We start from the raw sequence: 27,656 nt of genomic DNA on the forward strand, positions 1-27,656 counted from the left end.
TGTTTTGCGTTCATTTTTAAACTGCTGCTTGTGTTAACGTACTTTATGATGCTAATTCTTATGGCTGATTGATTTCTTAATTGTGGTAGATTATTACTGTTTAATACCTTTTGTTGACATCTCTGGCTACCTGATTTTCCACGTTAAAATTACTGATGGTTTAATGGCACTATACGATTACTTTTTGACGTTGCGACAACTGGTATTTCTTTACTTATAAAATTGTAATTTATTGTAGCTTGCGAATGTAAGTAATAAAGTTCCACTTACTCTAGTTATCATAAATCACCGAGAACTTTGATTGCGGCTGTGTGTTATTAGTAAACGTTTTAAGGTACACAGAGCCCCTCCAACTAGTCTCATAGCAAACAAATTTTCAAACAAACGTTTTTAGGGAAATATGACAATAGCCTACATTTTATTCAGAAATGATTACATAGTTGGGTATTGGGTTTATGAGGTTTTACGTTTTGTTTTGTTTACGAAGATATTTAATCTTTTTTATTTTTTGGCGATGGAATTTTTACTTCGCCGTTATCAATCTTTTTCTTTTTCTTTTCCTGTTTGCCATCAGTTTTTTGTTTCTTTTGTGGAGTTCGTTCACGGAAGCGACGTACTTGAAATGTTATAAAATTCCAAGCCATCCAAGCTTGGATTAAAATTATTGCAGCTAACCACCCAACACTACAAAAAAAAAAGTTTAAAAAGCATTAAAACCCCTAAGAACGAAGCAAGTTTTATTAGATGTTTAAATAACCTCGATATTAAACTAAATTTCTAACAAACAGAAAAATATAATATATAAAGAACAATATAATGTGTAAATAAAATATTAAAGATATAAACCGTAATGTTTGAGTGTTAAAATTTCCACGAGCAAAATCCACATTAGGTATGTCATGCTTCTCTAAACCATGCCTAAAAATTAAACACACTGATAATAAAAAATATAACTTAATAAAAAATAAGATCCAAAAGATAAATATTTTTTTAAAAAAATAAAAGAGGAGTATACAGCAGGGTATCTCACTTAAAAAAGAAACTTTTCTTTTCTTAACTTTTATTCCTCAGAGTTTCTGTCTGACCTCAGGATACTACACAAAAAGAATCTTCAACCAATATCTAGTGCTCGTTTAAGATGGGAAAACGTTGCCTGATGTCACTGGAGTTCACTGGTCTTCTGACCAGTTGTGTAAACAGGGTTCTGTCACACGAAGAAGGCTGTACAAAATTATTTGGGGTTCCGAAAAAAGTGTCTGGGATTGGTAAAGCTGCTGCTGATATAGCTCTTAAAGTCCTAGCAGTGCAAACCATTTATTGTTGGTTCATCACAACTACTTCAAGTGCGAGAAAAGAAAATGGAGCATGAACTCTAATTGAAACTACAATAAGCCGAAATAAATCGTGGTTGGTCAGTCGCCACAAATTCTAAGTCTTTGCTTCAACTGACTGATGAAATGTAAAAATGTTTTGGTCATGATGCTGTATTATTCGTAGAATATAAGTTTAAGAACTGGCTACTCTCACTCTGTTCACACAGTGTATAATGCAATTAAAGAAGGAGCGTTGAAAACGATACAGGATTGCAAAACTTTGCTTACAATGCAGAATATGTAGAATATTTCAGCATTATTTTAATGTTGCATTATTGGTGTGGTATAGATTAAAATGTTCAGTTTTTATCATTCAAGCAAATAATATTGTCAGTTGTTTTAAAAATGATAGCATGAGCTCATAGTTCAGCGATTACTTAGAAAAAAATGAAACTAACAAAAAAACAACAAATATCAAAACAACAAATGATCTAATAAATGATTAACAAGTGCAATAGGTGGTGGCAGTGAAAATGAATATTTCCCCCGGAAAAAACTTTGCAAAACCCTAACATATATAAGTAGAAAAATATAAAATCATATGTAAGTAGAAAATTTACCAAATAATAATGACTGCCAAACTAATGGTTGCCACTCGAGCCAAAACAAAACTGACTGCCCAAAAAACAAATCTATAAAATAATCATATAAAAATTTGGAATGCAAGACAATACTTCTAATAAAATATTTAAATACTAGGCATAAGTCACACACTAAAATATGATAGCTTACCCATGTTGTGAGATATCTGTTTTACCAGCACAATGAATAAACCGAGTCAAATCAAAGAGTGCTTCAGGGACATAATGAATAGCCAATAATAGAAAAGCAATGCGTGTTCCACTAGAATAGTTTTAAAAAATATTTTTAAGCCTAATACCAAGAAAATTATTCAAACTTAGGTCTAAAAATGTCCTATTTTTAACAAAAAAATAATTTATTAAAACCAAGAAATTCTAACACTCAAAATTTTTTGAACTTACAAAATTTTAAAATTCAACATTTAAACAGTTTTCTTATTTTTCTTTTATTTAAAATGTCAGAAAAGATGTTCTAACTTAAAAATGTCAAAATGAAAAACTGGACTTTTAAGAGTGTCAGAAAGGTAAAATATTAGAGCTTGAAATTTTGTCACAGAAATCAGGTTTTTAAAAGATTCTTAACATTTGGAAAGAAATCTTTATAGCAAAGCTTTATAATATTCAATGCAGAAATTGAGTTTTTCTTCATTCAGTTTTTTTCAAATGGTCACTTATGCCCTTTGGTCACAACTATACTTCAACTATGCTTATTATATTAAATATCATATCAATAAAAATGTTAACAATAAAGATTTTATTCTTACAACTGATACTTATATTAATACAAATTGTAATAATATCAATAATAGCAATGCAACGTATTGATAATAAATACACAGAGAGTTATTTAAGTTGATAGATTGTATTACACATTACAAATTTTGAAAGATTGGGTTTTTTGTGACTGAATGACCCCCACTGCCAAGGCTATTTAATTATATTAGAATTAATTCATTTTTTGAATTTTGTTCAGTATAAATTATAATTGAAAATTTTTCAAGGTTACTTAATCACATTACAAACTACTATTTCTTTTTTACCTCATGATATAAGCTCCAGAAATAAATGCTAGGTAGAGACAATAGATAGGAATTTTATCACGGGCATCTTCTCTTCTCACTTTCATAAAATATAACTCAGGAAAGCAGTGTACCCAGAATGCAATTTGGAGAATAAAGTAAAACTTGTTCATAAAACTAAACATTAAAAAAAAAAAAAACTTAACACAAAACTTTACTTAAAGATGCCACATGATGCATGCAAAAACTGGATACATATAAAATCATATTTATTAACATCAACCTCATCTCTTGAGCAGGATAATCTTCCCAAAGTTTTGAGAAATTCTGCATAATTCCTAGCTATAAAATAGAGATATATTACATATAGCAGGATGGGCTTTTTTTCAACTTTCTAAAAGTCTAATTCCCATCCCTTCACCTCCCTAATTTTATTTTAATCAACAAAAAATGATTTTTGCAAAATTTTTGTTGCAAAATCTTCCTATTCAAGAAAGCACAATATTAGTGTTTCAAGAGGTCTCCGATTCTTGGAGAAAAGTATGAATTCCTACTTGAAGACTACTACCTTGATAAGTTATATTAACTCTATGGTAAAAAAAAACATTTACAGAAAAATTTGATTATAACTGCAGGCTAGGAAGAAAAAAAAGATCTTTCGTGTATGTGTATCAACTTGCTATTTGATATGGGGAAAGATTACACTTTTTAAAATTCTTCAGTGTCAAAAAAAAAAAAAAAAAAAAAAAGATTGCTGTGCATAACAGTACTAATTTTTCTTGAACTTTAGATTGAAAACTGACTACTAGAACCTTTAAAGAAAAGAGACGCTTTAGACCTTTCTGAGGTTTTTGATAGGTGAAAAATTGCTAATAGAAGTTTGATTTATATTATAAATAGTTACTACAGAAGCTTTTGGATGCAATACTGAAAACTTAGTAATAAATTGCAACTCTTTGCAACAATATTTAGAGAAACAAAAGAAAAATTCAGCACAAACATAACCTAGAGAACTACTGAGATCTAACTTTCCAATGAAAGGTGTTGGAAAAGTTAATAGACTGCCAGTAATAATTCTTTCTTGTCATCTTCAGTAGAAGACTAAGCCATGGCTGTGTACTAAGCAATATAGAAATGTAGTATAACTAATAACATTGGCACTTTGCCTTTAAAACAGCAAAAAACACATATTCAATAAATGGTGCCTGTTCAAATCAAGGAAAATTGATTAAACTTTTTCAGATCCTCAAAACTCAATACCTTCATTAGATTGAACTACTTTTGAGGAACTAACTTCACTATAAATGTAAATTCTCATCCAGGCTTTTTAGCATAGATAGATTTTAACCCTTATAGGGTCAAAGTTTTTTACAACCACTTTTGGTCACTGGTGGTAAAAAATTACCCCCATGATAACTCCTGCATATCATTTGAGGGAAGTTCATATTTAACTAAGCAATTAAAACTATTTTAATTTACTAATTTATCAATGGAATGCAACTAACTAACTGAAGCTTTATCTATGCTGGAGTAAATGTAAACAGCTGTCATACTTTTTCAGTCTGCTTACAGTTTGTGATTTTTAGTATTATGAGTTCTTCTGAATAATTTTCATCCAATTGCTGATCAGAAATCGGGTATTTAAAGTCTGAATTTCAAATTAGAACAATAACAAACAAAAATAATGTAATCTACCATTGTAATACCATTTTGCTTGCCTCAAAAAGCATCACCTTTTCCTTGTAGTTGCTGGCCAATTGAATTAATTGGACCACTGAATGTTTGATGTTCAGCAAATCTGTCAATTTCACACCAGCCTTCTGTTGCTAAGGCTACCCTTGCAATCAGAGTGCTACCAGGACTAAGCCTGTCTGCATCCAATCAGACAAAAAAATACAGACAAAGTCAATCATGTTTACACGAAGTCTACTCAATATCAGAACATATATACACTGTATTCAGAAAGCTTGGAGACAAGACTACAGAGTATTTTTGCATTATTTGTCCCTTGACTCTGTTTGAAGATGCAAAGTAAAACTTTGTGATACTCATTTCATTTATGCAACATATGTGGATATTGTCATTAAATGGACAAACAATTCCAAAATTTGGATATGTTACATTTTCTTGTTTAATTAACCATACATGAAGAAATAACTTAACTCTGTTATTTCCTGTACATTAAACATATGTAGAAGAAGTCAGTATAGGCATTAGAGTTATACCTTTTCCAAGATTAATTTCATTTGTCTCATTAGAGAACTCTAAAGACTATTTTTCTTGTTCAAGCATATATTGCTTGTGCCTAATTAAATTAAAAACAACTAAGGCAACTTGTAATGATTCCTTTATTCATATGTAAATTGAGAAAATATCAAGATATTGATTCAGAAATCATTAAGATTGAAATCATTAAGATTGAAATCATTAAATTGTTTTGCATCATGCAAAACAATTTTACTTATCTCTGGTACTTAGTTTTTAAGTTAACACTTCTTTGATGACAATGTTTCAATAGTAGTTAAAGTGGATAAAGCTCATGTTTTGCAGGAAGCACAAGCAGGTAAATAAGAAAAAGGTATGTATGTATGTATGTATGTATGTATGTATGTATGTATGTATGTATGTATGTATGTATGTATGTATGTATGTATGTATGTATGTATGTATATATATATATATAATACTGCAAAGGATGACCACTTTGTTGGTACTTAAAGTTTCATACTGGTGTACTGGCAATCATTAGCCAAAATGCATAATGAAAAATGAGTGAAGTCTTTTACTAATCATATGTATATATATATATATACATATACATATACATATACATATACATATATATATATATATATATTCTTTATCTTAAGCTTTGTTTATATTATCTTAAAGTTTGGGTTATGTTCAATGGTAATACATTTATCAGTCTGCTTTGTGGATATTTTTTTTTATACTAATTTTAATATTTAAAAGACTGTACACACTTATTAAGCAAAAGTAATAACATAAATACGTTTTTAAAATATTAAGAGTAACATTTTTTCAGTATTTAAAGATTAAAAAGTCTTCAAATAAATTGACATTAAGTTTTTTAACCCTGAACAGCGCTTTGTAATGATATCGTAGCGCACCGGTTTTTTCCCTGTAAGACTGGGAAATGATGTGATTGGTTGAATTTGTTAACGCCCACGTATTTTTTTGCAATTTTTTTACAAATAAAATTAATTTTCAGGACCAATTATGATGTTTTGCATAATTTAGTTTTTATAACTGAATAAATGCCTAATTACTGCAACTAGTGTCAATAAAAATATATGAATTTACTAATTTTTTATTTTCTAAATTTTTATTTATTTTTTTCCTTTTCTGCTCACTGTGACGAAAAAGTCACGCACCCAAATTTTTGACGCCACCCCCAATTTTTTTTAATATGTTTGTTTGTTTGCTTTTTAGGGACTGTTTAAAGTTAATTTCAAGACTCATAATTTTTCTCTTCTAGTTACAAAAATAGTGCGGTTAAGGATATGGCAAGAAATGCAGCACTAAAATTTTCAAAACACAAGTATCAATCCATGAACTAAAACTTAAGATTTTTGGTTTAAATGATGCAATGTACAAAGGTAAAGATTTGTAAAAAGTTGTCACTCGTTATGATATGAATAAAAGAAATACAACAAGTTAATACTGTTGGAATATAAATAGAAGAAATATATGATGAATATAAATGCTCTAAAAATATTTACCTTTTGAATTTGTTCAAATGCAAACCATATTGAAAGCAAGTAAAATGGAAGCATGTTTCCAGAGTCATTAAACTTATTATACTTTGTTTTAGACATATGAAACCTTTTATTGAATTTCTAAATAACAAAATAAAATATCATTAATTTTTATCTGTTTAAATAAATTTCTTTTAAATCATCAAAATAGTTCAATCAAAATTAAGGAAACAAATTATAAAACTTGACTTACATCAAGTATATATTCTTGAATAATTGCATGCAACACAATCCAGCAAAGAGAGTAAAAGAAAATAGTACATAAATCTTTTACTCCAGAAGTGTACATCACATCTACATCACCTAATATTTTTTAAAAATACAGATTATCAAGTCTAAATATATCAAGCCAGTATGACATAAAATATATAATAAAGAGTAGTCTGCTATTTATTGCTTTTATTGTTTGCTTTACACTCAAACCGTTTTCAAATGCTTTTTTTTTTTCTATAAAAAAAACTGAAAATCTTCAACTCACTATCAGAATCTTTTGTCACATTATATTGAGCTGCAATAAATGTTTGAGCCAAAGGTTGAGTAACCTAAGGAGAAATCAAACTTAGTCTATATTCAAACTTATAGTTTGAATATATTAAGTAAAATCTCTTCTTTTAGTAAAATATATATATATATATATATATATATATATATATATATATATATATATATATATATATATATATATATATATATATATATATATATATATATATATATATATATATATATATATAGACACACACACACACACACACACACACACACACACACATACATGTAATAAATTTATGTAATAAACAAAATATAAAACAAGTATATCTTCATTAATATATTGACTTTTATTCTCGAATTAGCTTTTTCGATACCTAACGATAAGACTGATTGTAGTCTTATGTTAGTACATACTTTTACTTACAATATTATCTTTCCATTTTTACCTGAAACATTAAGCCAACCATAATGACCATACAAACGCACGAAACTATATCACCATGATTTTGAATTATGAACTCTTGACTCATAAAAGGTGGGCTTTTGCCCTTCTTGCTACGTAAAACCATTTTTTCTAGTTAAATTAAGTTATAAATCTATCGTTGCGCGCTCTACAAGAAAGGCTATCATTTACTATAGGAAGAAATCAATAGATAGTAACAATTATGAAGTAGCAAACCATGTTCGTTCGCACTTGCAAGCAACTACTTTGTATCGTTCTACAGTAACTTACTTTCCTAGAACACGTCTACAAGAAAAATTTTGAAAACTTCTTCTCCAGCTCTTTTGCTTATTCAACCTTAAAACTGGTAATGCGTTGGTGAAGAACTGGTTTGTGCAAAAAGGATTTATGACCATTTGCATGTAAGATTTATGACATGTTTTGAGTATGATTTATGGAAAGGGGAAGGGGGAAGGGGGAAGGGGGAAGGGGGAAGGGGGAAGGGGGAAGGGGGAAGGGGGAAGGGGGAAGGGGGAAGGGGGAAGGGGGAAGGGGGAAGGGGGAAGGGGGAAGGGGGAAGGGGGAAGGGGGAAGGGGGAAGGGTTATTGGACGAAAAAAAAAGAAATTACACGTTTGTGATATTTCTTTTTTTTTTTTTTTGCCATCATATTTAAAGAGCATGATAATTTTTATTATGCTCTTTATGAAAATCTCTATCCTACTCTTTATGTGAGTATTGCCTAAAACCAAATGGGCGATTCCACCGTTACTTACGGGACATATCAATTTTCTTAATGCCAACCTTTTAGTTATATATTTTTTATTTTAAAAGATTAGATGTTTATATAGGTATGTATCATACCGAAATCATTTAATTGTTCTAATGCATATTTTAAATTCTTTCAGCTATTGTTTCAGAATTGTTTTGGAACAATATTTCATTATATAGTGTATTACTTACGGGACTCAAAAAAAACAGTACGTTAAACCTGTTGTTTTCATTTGAGTACTTCAAGCAAATTATTTTATCTATGTAAACGAGCTTCTCAAAATAAATCTAGTAGTTTTCATTCTATATAAAATTAATTAAAAGAAAGTTTTATCAATTTATATATGCATTAAAAATCAATTAAGTAAGCTTTAATTATAAGGACAGAAATAAACGTTACTTATGGGATGTAGCTTATTAATAACCATAACAAACAGGTTTTTTAATATAAAACGTTAAAGAACTATCAAATAATTTCTATACATCAGTAATACTTTACACAGACATATATATGTCTATAGACATATATTTCTAAATATTACATCTCTATATTACATATATTGTTATCTATAAACATATTACATATGTCTAGAAATGTTTTATATATTTATGAAAAAACTTTGTGTGTTTAATAATCATCATAAGCATCAAGAAAGATAATTTGTCATTTATTATTTATTTCGTATGCTTCTTCACTCCAATTTTGGGATTAGCTGTAGTATTCTAAAAAAATAAGTAAACTTAAAATTTAAAGCCTATTTTATTGTCTATTTTATGAGCATCCTAATTTTATACATTTAAAAATTCAAAAAACTAATAAATAAAATACATAAAACCTGCTTTCCCATTAATTCCGTTTTTTTGTTTTTTTTTTTGCAACTTTGATTTTCGGAGTTTTGTTGCACTATAGTTCCATTTGATGGCAATCCCATATATTTTTTGGAGCTTTTGAGGACCTGCAATAATAAATCTGTTCTTAAATTGGTTTGGTGTCCAAACTCTTAACTCAAAAACATTCTTTGGTAGGCTTTGAATTAATTTATCAAGATTTGTTAATGATGTTTCTTTATCATGAGTATTACAATCACTAACAATTGCATGACAGTTTTTCGTTTTTTGAAACCAAGTCACAGAAGTAAAGATATTAGAGATAAATAAATAAAGACATTAAAGATAATAGCAGGTGTTATCTTTAAAGATATAAAGATAACATCGGCTATTGATTCCAGTGTGCATTTTGAATCTTATCTTGAGAAAAACATTTGTAATTTTCTGCGTAATCCATTTGTATTACTGCTATTCCACTTACCTCTTTTGTGCTATTTTTGTCAGATTCTAAACTTTTGTGCTGTTGTCTTTTAATAAAACTGTGAGTTAAAAATTTAGGCATCAATAAGCACAGATGTACAAGTGCACTACTGAAATGCTTTGAACTAATTGCTTCATCCTTCCATTATTATCTTGCCACTGTTTCCACTCAACAATATTTTCCGAAGTATTACTGTCACACTGCAATTGAAACTCCATTCTTCATGCTGACGCTCACTAAACGAATATACTGGGTCATCTAGGCATTGAAGGCAAGAGTCTGCGAATTTATTAGAATAAACAGGTATATTTGCACTGCAAACAAAAAGCTTGTTCAGTGAAAGAATTACATTTTGATGATAGATGCACGTGCATAAATTAGCTGGTATTTGTCGACTAAGGAGAACTGTAGGCGCTACTCGACTTTCTCGCCCCCCCCCCTTTTTTTTTTATGATTGATTATGATAGAGAATTTTATGCTAATTCAGAAAAATATAAAAACATGGACCTGAAAATCAACGGAAAGTGCTCTAATTAGAGCACTTTCCGTTGATTTTCAGGTCCATGTTTTGGAGAAAGTCGAGTAGCGCCGAACATGTATTGGCCTTAAACTTGCAAATTTACTTCTTTTAATCTTTTCATTTTCTACTATAAACAAGGCATTAGTCTCCTTTAGGCTCATGCACATGTGTCTTTTTTGAATATGCTTTTTATTGCCATAATTTCTGATAGCAACTCTAACATTTATTCCAGGAGACATACGACTAATATCATCATTTTTATAAAATTCAAAAACTTTTTGCAAGGTTTCTTTGTTAAAGAAAATTGTTCTTCAAATAAAATTAATGAAACTATTCACGGCGATCTTTCGTATATAGATTTTCCTAATATCCGTGGATCTTGAAATTACCAAATAGTGAAACAACTCCATGTAACCTATTTAAAATGTTACATACAATGCGAATTCACCTTACTTTATAAACATAAACTTGTGTGTTATACAGTCAGAACGTTGTGCTTTTGTTTTCAAAAAAAAAAATGTTTTTTTGATAAAGTCATGCAAATAAAATGCACTTTTAAGATTATCGACGTTCGGGGGCAGATAATCGACGTTCGGGGGCATTTAAAAATACACACTAAGGAACAAAGAAATTTTAATTTTTTTTTGACAATTAGGAAAAATAAGACCTGTTTTATCAAGAAAAGTAAAAAGAGAAAGGTTTGTTATTTTTGTTATGGAGAATTTACTATTTAAAAAATCAGTCTTTTTTTAGAACATTTAGCCGAATGCGTCGCAAGATTCCAGGTCTGCAAAATTATTTAACTTTAAAGAAATAGTTGCGTGTCTGTATTTTGTTTAAATAAAAAACGAAATAATTTCTTTCTGTATTTTGTTTCGTTTTATTTCTTTAATATAGAATAAATATTTGATATCGCCAGAAAATGATCAGACTCAAATCGTAAACGAAGTTTACAAAAATGAAATTATTTTCTATAATTTCAAAGTAAGTGAAGATAAAATAAGGTTATAGTTCTTCGAGCTGTAATAGTATAACTGGAATTAATTAACTAATAGTAATTAATAGTTCTTCTCGTTTAGATGAAAAAGTTATCATGGGATAGTGTAGTGAATATTGGAGTATTTAGAGTCAGAAAATGGTTAGCCAATGTTTGAATGCGTTTTAAAGCATGGTGAAGATAAAATTGGTATGTCTTTGTCTGTGAATCCGAGGATCGCGAGTTATGGATTAAAAAACTTCCGAATGCAAACTTTGTGTTTACGGAATATAAGCGAATTTGTGATTAGCACTAGCCTAAAGATGCAGAATTAAATAAAGTCAAAGGTGTTAGTTTTGTTCCAGTGCATCCTCCATCAGTTTTTAAAGGTATACCAGTGTCTTGTATTCCAATAGTGTCTAGAAAACGAGATGTCACTGGGTTAATATGCTATGAAAGAATAGTTTACCTGATGAGTTCGAAAACTTCAAAAAAATGGATGCTATTCAATTTAATTCAGTTGTAAAAAATTTGAAGTCAATGATAGATAACTGTGAAGAAAAATTTTATTTTGTTGAAAAAGAAAAAAATATATCTTTTATATCATATGAACATGGTGGACCAGTGCCTAAGTTTTCAATATATATAACTTTAGAAGATTTTGGAGATATTTATTTTCTTTTTTAAACAAAGAAATTATTAAATACTATTCTCAACTGGAGAATGCTGTCAGTTATGCTATTAATAATGAAACAGATTCTAAGCGAGCAAGTTATTTTAGTCACCAAAACCAATTAAATGACAAAATTTTGGATCAGTTCTCAAAGTCTTTTGTGATGAAACAGTTGCAGCATTATGTGTAAAAATTCCTGAAGCTAAAGATACTGCACTTTTTATTGAAACAGTTGTCAAGTGATGGCTTATTGTCAACAGTAAAGGTCTAGATATTAGATTAAATGATATTCAAAGAAAGCCTATTACTTCAGTCAATGGCAAATAGAGTTCTTAGAGAACTATATTTCTTATTGCAAAAAACTTCTAAAAGATTAGCAAGCTGTGCCAAGTATTTTTTGAATTGTGGTGTATCTTATGTATTGCTAGGACATATGCAATCAGATGCACTAGAAAAACAGTTTAGGAAATATCAGCAAGAGTCAGGTGGCACATCTGATAACTGTGCAAAATGTTATTCAAAAATTTAGAATCGACAAAACTGGAAAGTTGCTAGATGAGCAAGCAGATTTTACATTATTTCCTCCTGCCTACCACCACTGTGATAACTGTGAACTTGATGTGGAGTTTGATATGTCAATATGTGAAAATTGTGAGGTTCAGTTGCCAAATGAATGCAAACAAGGGCTTCTATATATTGCAGGTTTTATTGCTTACAAACTTCCAGAATTATATTCAATTTTAGAAGAAACAGACACCTTTGATTTATTTCAAAAATATGGAACTTTGATTAGTTCTTCAAACAGGGGAAGACTAAGAGAACCTTCTGACAATTTAGTCTACATTGTTATTTATTGTTTTTTTACATTTGAAGTGACACTTGTGAATAAAGTTTCACCATTGCTGTGCAAGAGAGGATTAATTGACATTTTTATTAACTGCAATAGTAAAATTCAATTGCTTGTTCAAAGTATTAAAAAAGTTTGCTGCATTTTGGCAAACATTTTTTAAAACAATTATTGTATAAAACACTCTGAAGATTTTGGGAAGGAATGTTTAATAAAACAAGCAAAACTTTCAACTTCAAAATAAAATACTTTGAATTAAAAATGTTAAAATAATTTTAATAAAATAAAGTTAACATATTTGTTTGTTTTTATCAAAAAAATTATTATTTGTATCACAAGTGTTAAACAGCTAAAATAAACATATAGTTTATGAAAATGAGATTTAGTCATTTTTAGCTAAACTCTTTAAATTTTTATTGTAATTAACTTACTTATAAATGTAAAAAAAATTCCCACAATATTTTCTTCCGAAATTTAATGAAAATTTTTTTTTGTCCTTCTAAAGCTCTTTATTTGATTCTGAAGCTTGTTTACAAAAGCAAGGATAAAAAGTAATTTTAACCGTAAAAAAGTCGGCCTTCGCTAATTTTACGGAAAATGAGCTGTCGCGGCCTGTTTATGAAACAATGATATTCTGTGTTCCGAGATGACGTCACGAAAATCAAAATACATTTGTCTGCCATGTTGGTTCAAAAACAACTTTAGCTCAACTTTATTCAAATGCGGTTCTCTAAGTTAACTATATCAAAACTTATCAGTTAGCCATTTTCCTAGCTACTATTTTCTTTTAGTATAAGTTTAAACTCGAAAGTTATTAACAACAAAACAAAAGTGTTGTATAAAGTTCTTTCCGAAAAGGTTTTATTTGAATAACTCATAAACTCTTTATATCTTCAAATATGGTCTTCTGTTGCATTTTTAATTGCAGTAATCGTTCTGAAAACTGCAAGAAGTCGTTTTATAGAATTCCTAAGGTTATTAATCACCGCGATAAAGATACGGAATTGTTGTCAACAGAACGAAGAGCAAAATGGTTTGCTGTTATAAAACGTAAAGATATCGATACAAGTGCCAGTCACTACAGATTTTGTTCTAATCATTTTGCTTCTGGTTAGTTAATATTAATATATTCATTCTTATTCATATAAAAACTATTTATAGGATATTTTTGTACACGTATAATAGCCTCCACAACTGAAAAATGTCCTCTTTCTAGTCTCATTTGGAATTTTGTTTATTTTGATATTGTCTTTATATAGTTAAAATATTTATACGATTCTAAACTTTTAAAGCATTTAAGTTCTTCTTTGGTGGCAGGGCTTGGTGTAAACAATAAATATGTAACAATATCAGTATGGGAGATTTTAGGATAGAATTCTGGACCGGAGAGAAAATTTGTCTTTTTCAACGTATATGGATCAATATTATCAATTTATGAGATCTTTCTATATCTAGTTTTACTTTGGTTTGAAAGGTTTTTATAGTAGTTGCTCTCTGCCGTACTCAAGACAAACTAGATATCTAACTTCATAAATTTTCTGTTAGAAAATGTGAAGCAAGTTTTTGACGGTTTTAAAGCCGGTAGCCGCAGCAAGGAAGAAAAATTTCTGGCGATGTTGATTAACTTTAAACATTGGACATATTAATATTTAACATATTTACAAACTGTTAATTAAACACAGCTACTTAAAAGCGTTAGTAGATAAAGAAAGTTAGAAGTTATTATATAATACAAAGATATTACATTTTTACTTGGCAAATACAGATATATGTTGGCAAAAAATATGTTTTTGACTTTAACAACTGTAACTTAAAAGTACCCTGTTGGAAATCTTTGAGTTATTGTTATAAAAGTACACATATTCCATTATGAAAGAAATCAAAAGTGTTGCTGATATAAATAGGTATATATTTTTAATGTAGGTTTTCAATAAAAAAATTTTAACTAGTTAAAAAAACTGTAACTTACAGTTTACAGTTACAATTAAGGAATTTTCAGTAATCATATATTTTTTTAAAGAAGTAATTTTCTTTTTTGGCATAAATAGCATACAAATAATATTAAATATTACTATTGTTATTTTTCATAAACCTTTGAACAAAACAAGCTTATTGGACTGTTGGCGTAATCCAATCTTTCCTTTATGCAATTCATTTCTAGTGTACAACTGACCATATGAGTAAAGACGCAATGTTAAATATTTCTCTATAATTTTTTTTAAAAGCTGTTAAGAATGCATGTCTTCAGTCAAAATCTCATGTTCTAAATCATGCATATTTAGTTCAGTAAACAGCGAGTCATTTGCAAGTTTTTGATTTATGAAGTGAACTAGAATGGTTTTAAGATTTTTTCTAGAAGATATTTTCAAATTATGAGGGTCTGTCCCACACACCAAAACTTTAAAAACATGCTCACATTTTTCGACAATCTTTAAAACACTACAGGATGGAAAGATTAAACCACCTCGATTTTTAAAAGTTATAAAGCTTTTCCATGAGGAACTGCAAAATAAAGTATAATCGTGATCAGTGGACAAAATCTTCTGAGAAATTAAACTATTGGCATAAGTCAGACATGTAATTTTACTATAAAGTTTTCTTACAATAAACCCTGCAATATATCCAAGTATAGCTTCTTTATAAATTTAAGTAGAGACTGATGAAAGACAACCAGCAAGGTCTTTAAAATAGTTAGAATCCTCACTAGATATTGTATTATATTCAACAAGAGGAGATCTCCTTTTACTCCACTTTAATAAAAAGATTGAGCCAGAAGATCTTTGGTCAAAAGTAAGGCAGTTGCTAAATTTTGATCCTATAATAGAGTTTCTTAATAAAATTCTTTTCAAAGCAGATTTTAACTGGCGTGCATCTGGATTGTTATTGAAACCATTTTTGCCGCAAATACAAGCAAATAATAATTCAACATGATCTTGTGACATTTTATATGTTAAAATAAATTTAAAAGGATTCTCATGTCTAGATAAAAGGTTAAGGGATAAATCTCTAACACTTGTGGCTGCTACAATGAAACCAAGTACAAATGTCTTTCTTCTGTGTTTAATTAAAGGAATTTTAGATAGGTCTGATAAGTTAACTAGGTAATTTACAGATTTTTCTATGGTTTTAACCCATTTTGGAGCTTCATTCAAAAACAAAGGTTTCTTCGATCCTTTTTCAAAAAGGTTTTTAGAGTTTAACAAGTCGAATAATTTGTCTAAAGTTCTAATAAAATTAATTGTGCCTTGGGCATCAATAAAAGATGGATGACCTGAAACCATCAAAAACTCTATAGCATCAGCAACTGAACCACTTAGCGTTTGAGCTGCAATTTTAATGTTCATTTTATGTCTGTGAAAGTCAATGTGGTAATTGCCAAGTTTATTTGCAAACTTAAATCTTTCTTCTTCTTGCAGTTTATGCAATGCTTTAATATGATCCCACTTAATATATCGATTTTGTTCATCAACAATGATACCGATACTACACAAAGCGTTTCGAGCTAATTTAAGCATATGACAAGAATCAGGGATATAATATATAGGATGATCATATTCAGGATGGGGAAAACTACTATGTATCTCTATAATTTTACTTCCAAATGAACACCCAAGATTTTTCATAGCATTAAAGTTGGAAATAAGTCCATCACATGTTATACTCCAAACATTCAGGTTATGAGTAGCGCATAAATCTAAAGCATTTTTAATTAAGCAACTTAAATCTGTTGAGGAAATTTTATCACACAATATGTAGCCTATAGGACATTTCCAATGGCCTTTTAATCCGACAACCATAAAAACTAGTGCTTCTGTTGCTAATTTATCTTGGTCATATGCTAGAATATTTTTTTCAAAACTAGCAAAACCTTCATATGATCCAGTAACATTATCATACTGCAGAGCAGCCCTGATATGCATAGAATCAAATATTAATGCGCATACTTTGTATGATGAGTCCTCAAAGGTCTTATTTTGTAAAAATTTGAAAACATCTCCAAAAAACCCAGGCGAACAATCTACAGATGATGTCCAGTTTGAAAGTGAGCTTACGGCAGGGAATGAGAATGTAGATTTAACAAATTCATATGCTCTTGGGGAATAAAAGTGCAGTGTTAAAGCAAATTTCTTAACTTCTTCAGAGTATCTATACCCCCTTTTTTTTTTGCCTCTATTTTTTAATTCAGATTTCAAAAGTTCTCTAGTCAACCCAGAGAAGTTGTTCTCAAGTAATTCTGCAACATCAATGGAAATAATTTTTTTCTTCTCTAATTTTTGAATAACTTTGCTAAGTGAAGCAATTTTGTTATCTTTTCGTTTAAGCTTTTGTTTTAATATTTTAATCTTTTTTTTAAGTAATAGTTTTTTTGGAGAATTTTGTTCAAGTATTTTTTTTTTAATAGTATTTGTAATTTCAGGGTTAGGGTCAGGCTCTGTTACCTCTTTATTCGAGATAGAACAATATGTTTTTTTAATGTGTGATGTATCATCATTATATAGCTGATTTCGCTTGTTATTTTTGTTCAATAATAAATGGAAGTCAAATACTGAAGGCACAATATTTTTTTTCAGAACACGTTTCCCATTCTCTTGGCACTCAAAATCTTCTAACCTAAAATGTTTACTGCAGATTCTACTACATTTACTAGATGTAATTTGTAAACATTTAGCTGCTGTTGCCCATTTTTTACAAAGAATTTCATCATTTAAAGGGAATCTGTGAAAAGAAATTAAACTACTTTTATCAAATCTGCTTTTACAGTTGTAGACTGAGCAATTATTAACCATATTTATTATTCTAAATAAAAAAAGAGTATTATTTTTAAAAATATATCTTTCTTGTTTTATAAATTCATACACACACGCACACACATTATCCCAAGCTTTATCATACAAAATATCATTTGAATATATATATATATATATATATATATATATATATATATATATATATATATATATATATATATATATATATATATATATATATATATATATACAGCTGCGGACAAAACTATGTGAACGATTGCAAATAGTTTTTTTTAATGAAATTTTCAATGTCTTAAAATAAGTTTATAGTTTAATACTATATATGGTTGGTAGAGCGTTTTTTGCTCTATAAGACTGTGTAAAGTGTATTCTCTAATAATTTGTTTAAAATTAAACATATCTAAATGTTCAAAAAGCATCAAATATTTTGCGCGACAAAACCACGTGAACGATTTATAAAAGCGTCATTTTTGATGCAAATTATATTTTATTCACATCGAAATCAGTGCTTTTAAAAATCGTTCATGTGGTTTTGGTATTCTAAGAACTTACAATCATTTAAATTTCTCAAGATTATTCTGTTTAACATCAAAAAATTAAAAAAATTAAACTATAATGGTTCGTCAAACTGATTCAAAAATTGAAAGCTTGGTTTTGCGTTTGCGCAAAGAAGAAAAATGGTCCATTGGGCAAATTGCAGCTCATGTGAAGATGTCAAAAGGTGGAATACATAAAATTATACACCGAGAAAAGAGCAAAAAGATCGTTAAGAAAGGTGGTCGTCCACGTATTACGGATAAGCGGTAATATTCCTTTAATTTCATTTTTTTAATATTTAATCTTAATAATATTAATGTTAATGTTAATTTTAATGTTTAACATTTTATTTTTTAGTACTGATCGAAAAATTGTGCGAAAATCTCTTGAGAATCCACATTTGACAGCCCCTGAAATTCGTCTGCAAACAGGCATGGAAAACGTAAGCACACGAACGATTCAAAGGCGTTTAAACGAAGGAGGTCTTTATGGGCGCAGACCTGCAAAGAAACCATTCCTTAAGCCCAGGCACGTCAAAGATCGTCTACAGTTCGCTAAAGATCACTTAAACTGGACGGTTGAAAATTGGAAAACAGTTTTGTGGTCGGATGAAAGTAAATTTAACATGGTTTGCAGCGACGGTCGAGGTTATGTTAGGCGTCCAGTAGGTAAAAGATTTGCAAAAGAGTATACAATAGGAACTGTAAAATTTGGGGGTGGCAATATAATGGTTTGGGGGTGTTTCTCCTGAGCTGGAATTGGTCCGTTGTACCGTGTAAACGGTATAATGGACCAACTACAGTACAGGGAAATATTATCTAATCAAATGTTGCCACACGCTTTAGAAAAAATGCCTCACAATTGGGTTTATCAACATGATAATGACCCTAAACATACAGCTTTGACTGTAAAAAATTGGCTCATAAATAATAGCATAACGGTTTTGAAGTGGCCTGCCCAATCTCCCGACTTAAATCCAATCGAAAATTTATGGATTGAAGTTGAGCGACGCTTGGGAGGTCGCAAATTTCAAAAACCGGATGAACTTTTTCGAGCCGTACAGTATGAATGGGAGGCATTACCAAAACAGTTACTAGAAACTCTTGTAGAATCTATGCCAAGACGGTGCAAGGCCGTTATCGATTCTAAAGGCTATGCAATTAAATATTAATGTTTGTTTTTTTTTAGAATCTATTATTTGTTGATGTTAGTAAAATTATTCTTTTACTTTTGTAAAATCGTTCACGTGGTTTTGTCGCGCAAAATATTTGATGCTTTTTGAACATTTAGATATGTTTAATTTTAAACAAATTATTAGAGAATACACTTTACACAGTCTTATAGAGCAAAAAACGCTCTATCCAACCATATATAGTATTAAACTATAAACTTATTTTAAGACATTGAAAATTTCATTAAAAAAAACTATTTGCAATCGTTCACATAGTTTTGTCCGCAGCTGTATATATATATGTTGTAAACCATAATAAAAAAGTCTTTCATGTATATTTTGGCTTTTATCAAATATAAGAAAAAGGCTATACAAGAACCACAAACGTTTATCGTATATAAGATAGCGTAACTAATAACCGTATAGATAATAGGTTTTATAAATAGCGTTACTAATAACTGTAATATTCAGAAGACGTCAGAAATATTCAGAAGTGACGTCATGAGTGTTATATTACATTATTACTTAAATTATAACAGTCTTCTCCACGTTAGGAAAGTTTTAGGGCGGAGAGTATAGACTTAACCTCTGATATTATACTAGGAAAGAAAGTAGTCGTCGAGATACTTTGGCCTCTTCGTAACGCGTCTTGTTCTTGAGGGTATGTTATTAAGATTCTCGGGAGTAGTAACTTTCTGTATAGGCTGACTAGGTACCGCTGTTGTAGGTGACTGATTACAAGGGATACTATCTATAATTGAATTCTCAACTAATGGGTTTGAAGTTACCTCGTTGATTTCGTTTATTTCTTCTTGGTTTCTGTTTATGGAATTGTTGGTATTGTTGCTAATGATCATCTGTTCAATGTTCAAATCACCGGATTGTTGTTGGACTGATTCTGTTGGGGGATTTAGGTCTTCTAGTGGGGCGAGGTCGTTTGTTGAAACAGTATCAATTTTTCCATTTTGGAATTTTATTCGAGCGTAGTGGGGCGATATTGTTTCTAGCAGTTGAACTCTGTCAACGAGTGGATCTCCTTTCATTCGTACCTGACGTCTGTAAAGGATTGTGGCATCCTGTTCTGTTAAGAAGTTAGGTAAAACAGTGCCTATTATTGACGAACGTTGAAAGTTCATCATCCTCTGATGGGGTGTTTCGTTAGTGACGGTACACAAAAGTCCACTTATGGAGGACAAAGCCATTTGCAATACTATTTCCCATTTCTCTTTTCCTAGACTTAAGATTTTCAGAGCTAGACTAACGGCTTTTAGTATTGTTCCGTTTATTCGTTCACACTGACCATTGCCTTGGGGATGGTAAGGAGTGGTTCTAGTTTTAATTACTCCGTTCTTTTCAAGAAAAACTTTGATTTTTAAGCTTTCGAATTGAGTTCCACGATCTGTATGAATAGATGATGGTGCACCAAATAATGAAAAGAGGCTAAGAAGGTGTCGTATAACAGAGTCAGCTGATGTCTTAAATTAGGGGAGGCTAGACAAGCTTCTACAAGTTTATTTTTGAGTATTTTTATTGCTTCTTTAGCATGTGGAGTTAAACCCTTTGTTGGAAAATTGTCTCTTGCTTGGGTAAGTGGGAGAGTTAATGCTGTGCAATTGTGTATCCATTTAGCGTAATAAGCAAATAAACCTATCATTCGGTTTAGCTCTTTTAACGATCTTGGCTCAGGCATATTTATCAGTGCTTCGTATCTTTTTGGGTCTGGCTTTATAGTTCTTTTTATCTTTTTTATATTTTCTTCGTATCTTTTTGGGTCTGGCTTTATAGTTTAATTTTCAATAATATAGCCTAAGAATTCGATATGATTTTTTTTTAAATTACTCTTTTCTTCGTTTATCTCAATGTTGGCGATTTTAGCTGCGTGTAGAAAGCGACTAAGATTTTTATCGTGTTCTTGGGCATCTTTTCCACCGATAGTTATATCGTCGAGATAAGCGTATGTGTTTTCAAGTTTATTATCCTGAATGAATTCATCCATTACTCTTTGAAAGATTGGTACTGCGTTTGTACATCCAAAGGGTAAGCGTTTGAACTCATATAATTTGCCGTTAGCTTCAAATGCGGTTAGTTTGTAATCTTCGGGTCGTATTCTCACTTGATGATACGCCGATTTGAGATCAATTGTGTAAAAAATTTTATGGACTGCTATTTTAACTATTAAGTCATCGATTCGTGGTGTAGGATATGAATCGAGCGGAGTGTGTAAATTAATTGTATTAGAATAATCGATCACGAGGCGATTTTTATTTCCTGTTGATACTACAAAACATTGAGCTCGCCAAGGGCTGCGGCTTACTTGAATTATATCTTTTTTTAGTAAGCGGTTTATTTCATCTGTTATGGCGGAGATATTTTTGGGAATACGTCGTGAGGTTGTAGCTATTGGTTTTATTTTGTTAATATCGATTCCAGGTATTAAGGCGTATGTTGAACATTTCATACTTTTTGTTGCTAAACAGAATTTTAGAGGCTCTTTGTTTCCTTTAAAATTGATGGTCATTGAGGAATGACATGTTAACACGTCCATTCCAACAATTACTAGTGCCACCAAGTTGTCCACAACGAGGAATTGTACTTTTAGTTTTTCGCTAGCCAGTAATAATGAACCATGGAAGATACCTTTAACTTTTAATGTCGAGTTATCTGCTAGTGATACCTTTGAGGTAGATTGAGTATCGTATGAAAATTTCCATTGTCGAAGAAGTTTTGATGTAATGAAAGTTTTATCTGACCCAGTATCTAACAGTGCATATGTTAGATTTTCGTTTATGGTGACGTTAATTAGTCTATCAGGTGAGTCAATTGCTGCTATGACCGTAGATATTATTGTATTATCATCCTTTTCTTTATCTTTAACAACTGCTGCTTTGGTGTAAGTTTTGTTTTCTTTCTTAGAAAGACAGACAGTTGCCCAGTGGCCCTTTCTATGACAATGTGTACATGTAGAGTTTCGTGCAGGGCATTTGGTTTTTGGATGTGGATCATTATCGCACCAAAAACAGGGAGATTTGGTAAGATTATGACTTGCTGCAAAAGTCGGTAGCGTGGTAGTAGCTGTTATAGTTGTTGTCAAATTAAGGGCATCTTCGGTAGCCAATTCATCGTTAAAGCTGTTTTATAAAGTGACTCTAGATTGTCATCTGTATCTTCAAGCAGTCGTTGACGAATAGAAGGTGAGTGAATACCAGCTATAAAAGCGTCACATATTAGTAGGTTACTATGTTGCTCTGCTGTCAGAGGTTCTGTTGGACATTTTCTGGAAAATTGTTTTAAGTTACTCATAAAGCTTTCAATCGATTCTCCTTCTTTTTGTTTAAAAGAGCGAAGTTTAAGGCGCATCATGATCGCTATCGATCGTTTTTGATACTTGTTATCAAGAATTTTGATTGCATCGTCGTATGATGTAACATCCTGAATTATCGTAAAAGCCTTCACTCCGCATAGAACGAATAAGACTTGAAGTTTACAATCCTCTGGGATTTCGGCTTTATCTAGGTAAATTGATAGCATTTTTTTCCAGTATATATAGTCTTCTTCGTTTGGTTCGTCGCACAGTACTTTTTTGAATATTTTGGCATCCATACTGATTTATATTTATATATAATAAAACTTATATTTGATAAAATTGTTGTAAACCATAATAAAAAAGTCTTTCATGTATATTTTGGCTTTTATCAAATATAAGAAAAAGGTTATACAAGAACCAAAAACATTTATTGTATATAAGATAGCGTAACTAATAACCGTATGTATAATAGGTTTTATAAATAGCGTTACTAGTAACTGTAATATTCAGAAGACGTCAGAAATATTCAGAAGTGACGTCATGAGTGTTATATTACATTATTACTTAAATTATAACAATATATATATATATATATATATATATATATATATATATATATATATATATATATATATATATATATATATATATATATATATATATATATATGAAGACTACACGGGAAAAAACGGCAGGGTCACATTTTTTCATTTTGAGATAATTCATTTTTAACCTTTTAAACCTAAAAATGTGTGGGTTTTTAAAGTATATTGCAAAAATAACCATTTTTGTATGCAATTAAAGTTATACTTTCAATTTAAGTGCAATAATTTTCATTTTAGACTTTCTTTTTTAAGTGAAGTTTTTTTTGGACTCTGCCGTTTTTTCCCCGGTATAATGTCTTTTTTAGTTTTTAGATCAAGTGAAAAGTTAAATTATTAATTATTTTATACAGGGGCGTGTACAGGATTTTTTTTGGGTAGGTCGCAGTTTTCACCCCTCCCCAAAAATGTTAAATTTTAGCATCCCCCCCCCCCTTCCTCATTGACTAACGCATATATGAGGTAAGACGGCTTAGCAATCGCCCGATATTTTATCGCACATGATGCTAACCATTATCAAGCATCATCGCTTCGTACGCTATCTATTTTTAGAAGAAAATGATGATAACCATAGTCAGCACCAACGCTTAACAATTACACACGACCTATTCTTATATGAAGCAAAAAAATTGTCTAAAAAACCGTCTAAATTTTATGTTTAAGAAATGTTTAATAAATACATACCAAACAGGGTGTATGTACTAGGGGAAGTCCGAATTTAGTTTTTAGTGTTTAAAACCCTTTTTTTCTTTTTATATTGTTCAAAATGCAAGTAATTAAAAAGATACACAGCTTTGTATAAAATAATTGGGGATGTCCATTGAAATATTTTAATATATGCTTGTTGTTAATTATATTCTTCTCCTCCTGATGATAAATATCAATAGAATTTGACTAAAACTTTACTCAGGGTGTAATTGAAAAGGGAAGTCCGGAATTAGTTCTCTAAAAAATAATAACTTTTATTTTTTTTAAATTAATAAAAGAAAATATTTAAAAAATGAAGTACTTAATAACTTAATAAAAAAAGGTATGTCCATTTAAGTTTCTTATTAATTTGTTTAAGTCAAAAGTTAAAACAACCTCCGTTTAAATATGTAAATCGTTTTTTTTAATAAACTTTAGACCGTTCTCGATTTGACAAGCACTATAATAAAATACCAAACCGTAAATCTAACTGTTATCCCGGATTAATAACTTCTTACCATCCGTTCGAACAATTAACCTTGTAGAGTTTGCTTAATTATTGCTTTAGTTCGCTAAAATTATTCGCTCTATTTGCTTTTATCTACCAACGCATCAAATTTATTCAACTAAATATTGAAGTTGTGAAAAATATTATTTATATGTATACATATTTTGGGTATGTCCAGCGACGTAGCAGACATCCCCTAGACACGCCCCTGTTATATTAGCTTGTAAATAAAATCAGGCAGGAGCTTTTTTATCAACCGACTTCACCACTGGAACATAGTATCGACCTTAAAACAGTCTTGGGGCCAGTATAAATTAAAAATACTTTTTTGTTGTTGATGACAAAATGCAATTTTTCTTTTTAATTCTAAGGTTTAAGGCTTTGTCCATACAGATGTCACTTTTCTTTCACAAAACTATATGTACAAACAGGTATTTATTGCAGGGAGTCTTTCCTGATAATATATGAGTTTTAAATTTTTATGGGTAAATGTAACTAAAAAACTAATATTTATGTGTATTCTCAATTTTTATCTTAATATCAATATTTCAATATCTTGTGATTATTAATTTTATAAATTGATTCAGTTTAAATGCAGAGAAAGAAAAAACATTAACTTTTAAAAATCTTTCAAGAAACATTAACAAAAAAAGAAAAAAGAAAGGTCAAACTACAAATGAAAAAAGGCGTCTATTTATTCATCATCTTCAGAGTCAATATTTTAATGAAATGCCTCGACAAGCTCCTGATTGTAAGGCAGAGAATCATAAAACTCTGTATTGGATGTGAACATTTTTAACACTTGTAGGTCTCTGTACTTTGCCTCGGAGATACAAAGTTTTGCATTAAATAGAATTGGGATCTCACCTTTTATAGCAATCTTCCTATTATTTTTTAAATTTGTTTTTAATAATAACCCATTCCACGAATCACGATGAAATATAATGCCAGTTGAGTCTCCTCTAAAACAAATTTCACGAAGAGGACGTGTTGGAATTGGACATTTGTTCTTATAAAATGGTCTTAAAAAATCAGCTATATTTTTTACCATATCTTGCATCAATTCTACAACTTAAAATGGAGTGGGTCTTTTACGAGCATTTCTGAATATGTTAATCCAATCTGATGGAATACATGCAGGTGTTTTGCAATTAATTAACCCCATATCTTTATCACACTCCATATAAGAATGTCCGCGTTCTGGATAAATAACTTTAATGAAGTCAAACCTTTTTTTTTCATGAATAAGGAAATCTATAAAACGAATTAATGTATAGTTTTTGTTTTGGCCGGCACATGAATCACAGAATAGCTCTACAGATCGAATTTCTTTGTCTAAATGTTTCATAAAAAAATCATATAACATTGACGTTACCTCATCAGCCCCTTTTCTAGCAATAGTTTCATCATAACAATACAAAAAAACTTCATTACTTGAAAGCACGTGAATATTAAATGAATAAAATGCCAATTTTCTTCTGTAGTAAAAGTCATTGGTTGATAGATTTGGTAAATTGAGATTTTTTTGGAAATCAAAAGCAATTGACTCAAATCTTTGTTCCCTTTGTGCTTTAAACCGTGCATTTCGTTTTCTAACATAAAATGTTTCGGCATCTTTGTGGTGTTGTTCTTTCTGTAATTCTATCTCATCTAATTGTTGTTTAAGCTTTTTGCACTCTGAATTAAGAGATAGTTCAATTTTTATTGATTCGATTTTAATTTTAAACTCATCACATTTAGAACAAGTGTCAGTTCTAGGGTACCCAAAAGAAATGTTAAAATTAGTGTTAAATATGTTGCGATAAGATTCATATGACAATTTATCATTTCCATACTTGATTTTAAACAGGTTAAACATCTTGGTAATATTCAGTTCTTCAGGAAGATATAGTCGCCTAGTTTTATTTTGAGAATAGTGAGACTCTCGACCTCTGAAAGAAGAAATGTGATCACATATCTTATTTTTAAGTTCAGGAGTAAAATTATTATAATGATTTTTGTGTTTTCCTCTTTGATCGTGGGGTGAGTGACCTATATAATGAAAAAACGTAATTTTTATGTAAGATTAATGTTATTGAAAACTTGCATTAAGAAAAAAGATTTTATAATTATTAATGTATTCAATAAAAAATTATAATTTGCCTGTGGTTAAAAGACTTCTTTTTATTGTCTCCAATCTTCCCTTCTTTATCCCAAAGATTGAAGTAAATGCAGAAAAGCAAACATGAACAAACGAATTCTTACTCGTTATTACCTCTTGATTTGTAATAAAAAGTTTATATTTGTAACTGCTATTATAACCATTTGAATCGATATTTCGTGGTCTTCTTCTTGAAACATTATTTAAAGTTATTAAACTAGCAAGATACGAATCTTGAGCATCCTTGCTGGCTAGAGAGTTAAAATAACTTAATAAAGAAATTCTACCTTCTCTTTTAACAATTTCGAAGCATTTCAACCTTTTACAATTACATTAATAAACAAATAAAGTCCTGTTTTATGTGATGCTAGTCTTTGTTTTTTTTTTTACTTTCACGCAATCTTTCCTTACTTTTTCGTTTTTTGGATTTCTTTAGCATTTCTAATGGTTTTTCATTAGCCGCCATTTTTACTAAATTTACATCAACCAAGTCATCTGTTACTATTTTGAAAAACAAGGACTTAAAGCTATCAATATCAGTCTTGATAATTCAAAAAATAAGGAAGGTAAACTTGGTTGATGTCTTTTAGTAAGTGCCGAACATTATTCACATTCTTAAAAATTTGTTTTTCGGGGAGGTAATTTTTTGTATAATAAAGAAAAGAGATTTCATTCCGTCAAACTTTAAATATGCATCAAATTGTTTGTTTGATTTGAATTCAAATACAAACTATACTTTTGTGGTTAATAAAGCTAGAATGTGTAAAATGTCAAAATTTTCAAAATGTGACCCTGCCGTTTCTTCCCGTGGAGTCTTCATATATATATATATATATATATATATATATATATATATATATATATATATATATATATATATATATATATATATATATATATATATATATATATATATATATATATATATATATATATATATATATATATATATATATATATATATATTCACATTATATTATATATGATATAATCTGGAACAACTCTAAATAAATTTTGTCTCGGCATTCATATGTAAATATTTAAAATAAATATACTTCTGATATTTTCCGAAGGTTCAAAATCTTTTTCCTTTAAACTAAAATTACCAGCTTAGCAGTTGTTTTTTATAATAGAAAATTAAAAGTAACTGACGTTAC

General features: G+C 29.7%; 3 protein-coding genes and 1 pseudogene across 5 annotated transcripts in view; 1 reads left to right on the plus strand and 3 right to left on the minus strand.

Moving 5' to 3' along the window:
• Positions 1-27,656, minus strand: part of LOC149888523 (uncharacterized) — a 212,626-nt gene that overhangs the window by 114,968 nt on the left and 70,002 nt on the right. The window lies entirely within an intron of this gene.
• LOC145188853 (translocating chain-associated membrane protein 1-like 1) lies at positions 388-8,014 on the minus strand. Its single transcript, XM_090087237.1, has 10 exons — positions 7,691-8,014; positions 7,231-7,294; positions 6,946-7,055; positions 6,717-6,833; positions 3,257-3,315; positions 2,995-3,150; positions 2,106-2,216; positions 1,934-2,005; positions 847-918; positions 388-684 (listed from the first exon to the last, which is right to left on the minus strand). The coding sequence occupies exons 1-10, from the start codon at positions 7,811-7,813 to the stop codon at positions 492-494; spliced, it is 1,077 nt and encodes a 358-aa protein (XP_089943363.1). The 5' UTR covers positions 7,814-8,014; the 3' UTR covers positions 388-491.
• Positions 13,445-17,609, plus strand: LOC149888530 (uncharacterized). 2 transcript variants are annotated; one of them, XM_090089323.1, is made up of 3 exons: positions 13,445-13,891; positions 14,099-14,685; positions 17,353-17,609. In XM_090089323.1, exons 1-2 carry the CDS (start codon positions 13,681-13,683, stop codon positions 14,152-14,154), a joined length of 267 nt encoding a protein of 88 aa, XP_089945449.1. In that variant the 5' UTR covers positions 13,445-13,680; the 3' UTR covers positions 14,155-14,685; positions 17,353-17,609. The 2 variants fall into 2 exon arrangements, with proteins under 2 accessions (XP_089945449.1, XP_089945448.1); XM_090089322.1 differs by having other exon boundaries at positions 14,327-14,685.
• On the minus strand, positions 24,972-27,043 carry LOC149888531 (uncharacterized; annotated as a pseudogene). Its single transcript, XR_016452982.1, has 2 exons — positions 26,502-27,043; positions 24,972-26,390 (listed from the first exon to the last, which is right to left on the minus strand). The product of XR_016452982.1 is annotated as an uncharacterized LOC149888531 (transcript).

This window comes from Hydra viridissima, unplaced genomic scaffold (genome assembly GCF_058129835.1).
Source record: "Hydra viridissima isolate aposymbiotic clone 2 unplaced genomic scaffold, HvirCarnegie_v1 scaffold_5, whole genome shotgun sequence".
Lineage (NCBI taxonomy): Eukaryota > Metazoa > Cnidaria > Hydrozoa > Anthoathecata > Hydridae > Hydra > Hydra viridissima.

Excerpts from the sequence above, each read along its gene's own strand:
- LOC145188853 (XM_090087237.1), bottom strand. The coding sequence starts at position 7,813 with ATGGTTTTACGTAGCAAGAAGGGCAAAAGCCCACCTTTTATGAGTCAA. Across the intron at positions 7,056-7,230 it reads TGTGACAAAAGATTCTGATA|GTGATGTAGATGTGATGTAC; the intron begins GTGAGTTGAAGA and ends AAAAAATATTAG. Across the intron at positions 685-846 it reads TTTAACACTCAAACATTACG|TGTTGGGTGGTTAGCTGCAA; the intron begins GTTTATATCTTT and ends TTTTTTTTGTAG.
- LOC149888530 (XM_090089322.1), top strand. The coding sequence starts at position 13,681 with ATGGTCTTCTGTTGCATTTTTAATTGCAGTAATCGTTCTGAAAACTGC. Across the intron at positions 13,892-14,326 it reads TTCTAATCATTTTGCTTCTG|AAAATGTGAAGCAAGTTTTT; the intron begins GTTAGTTAATAT and ends ATTTTCTGTTAG.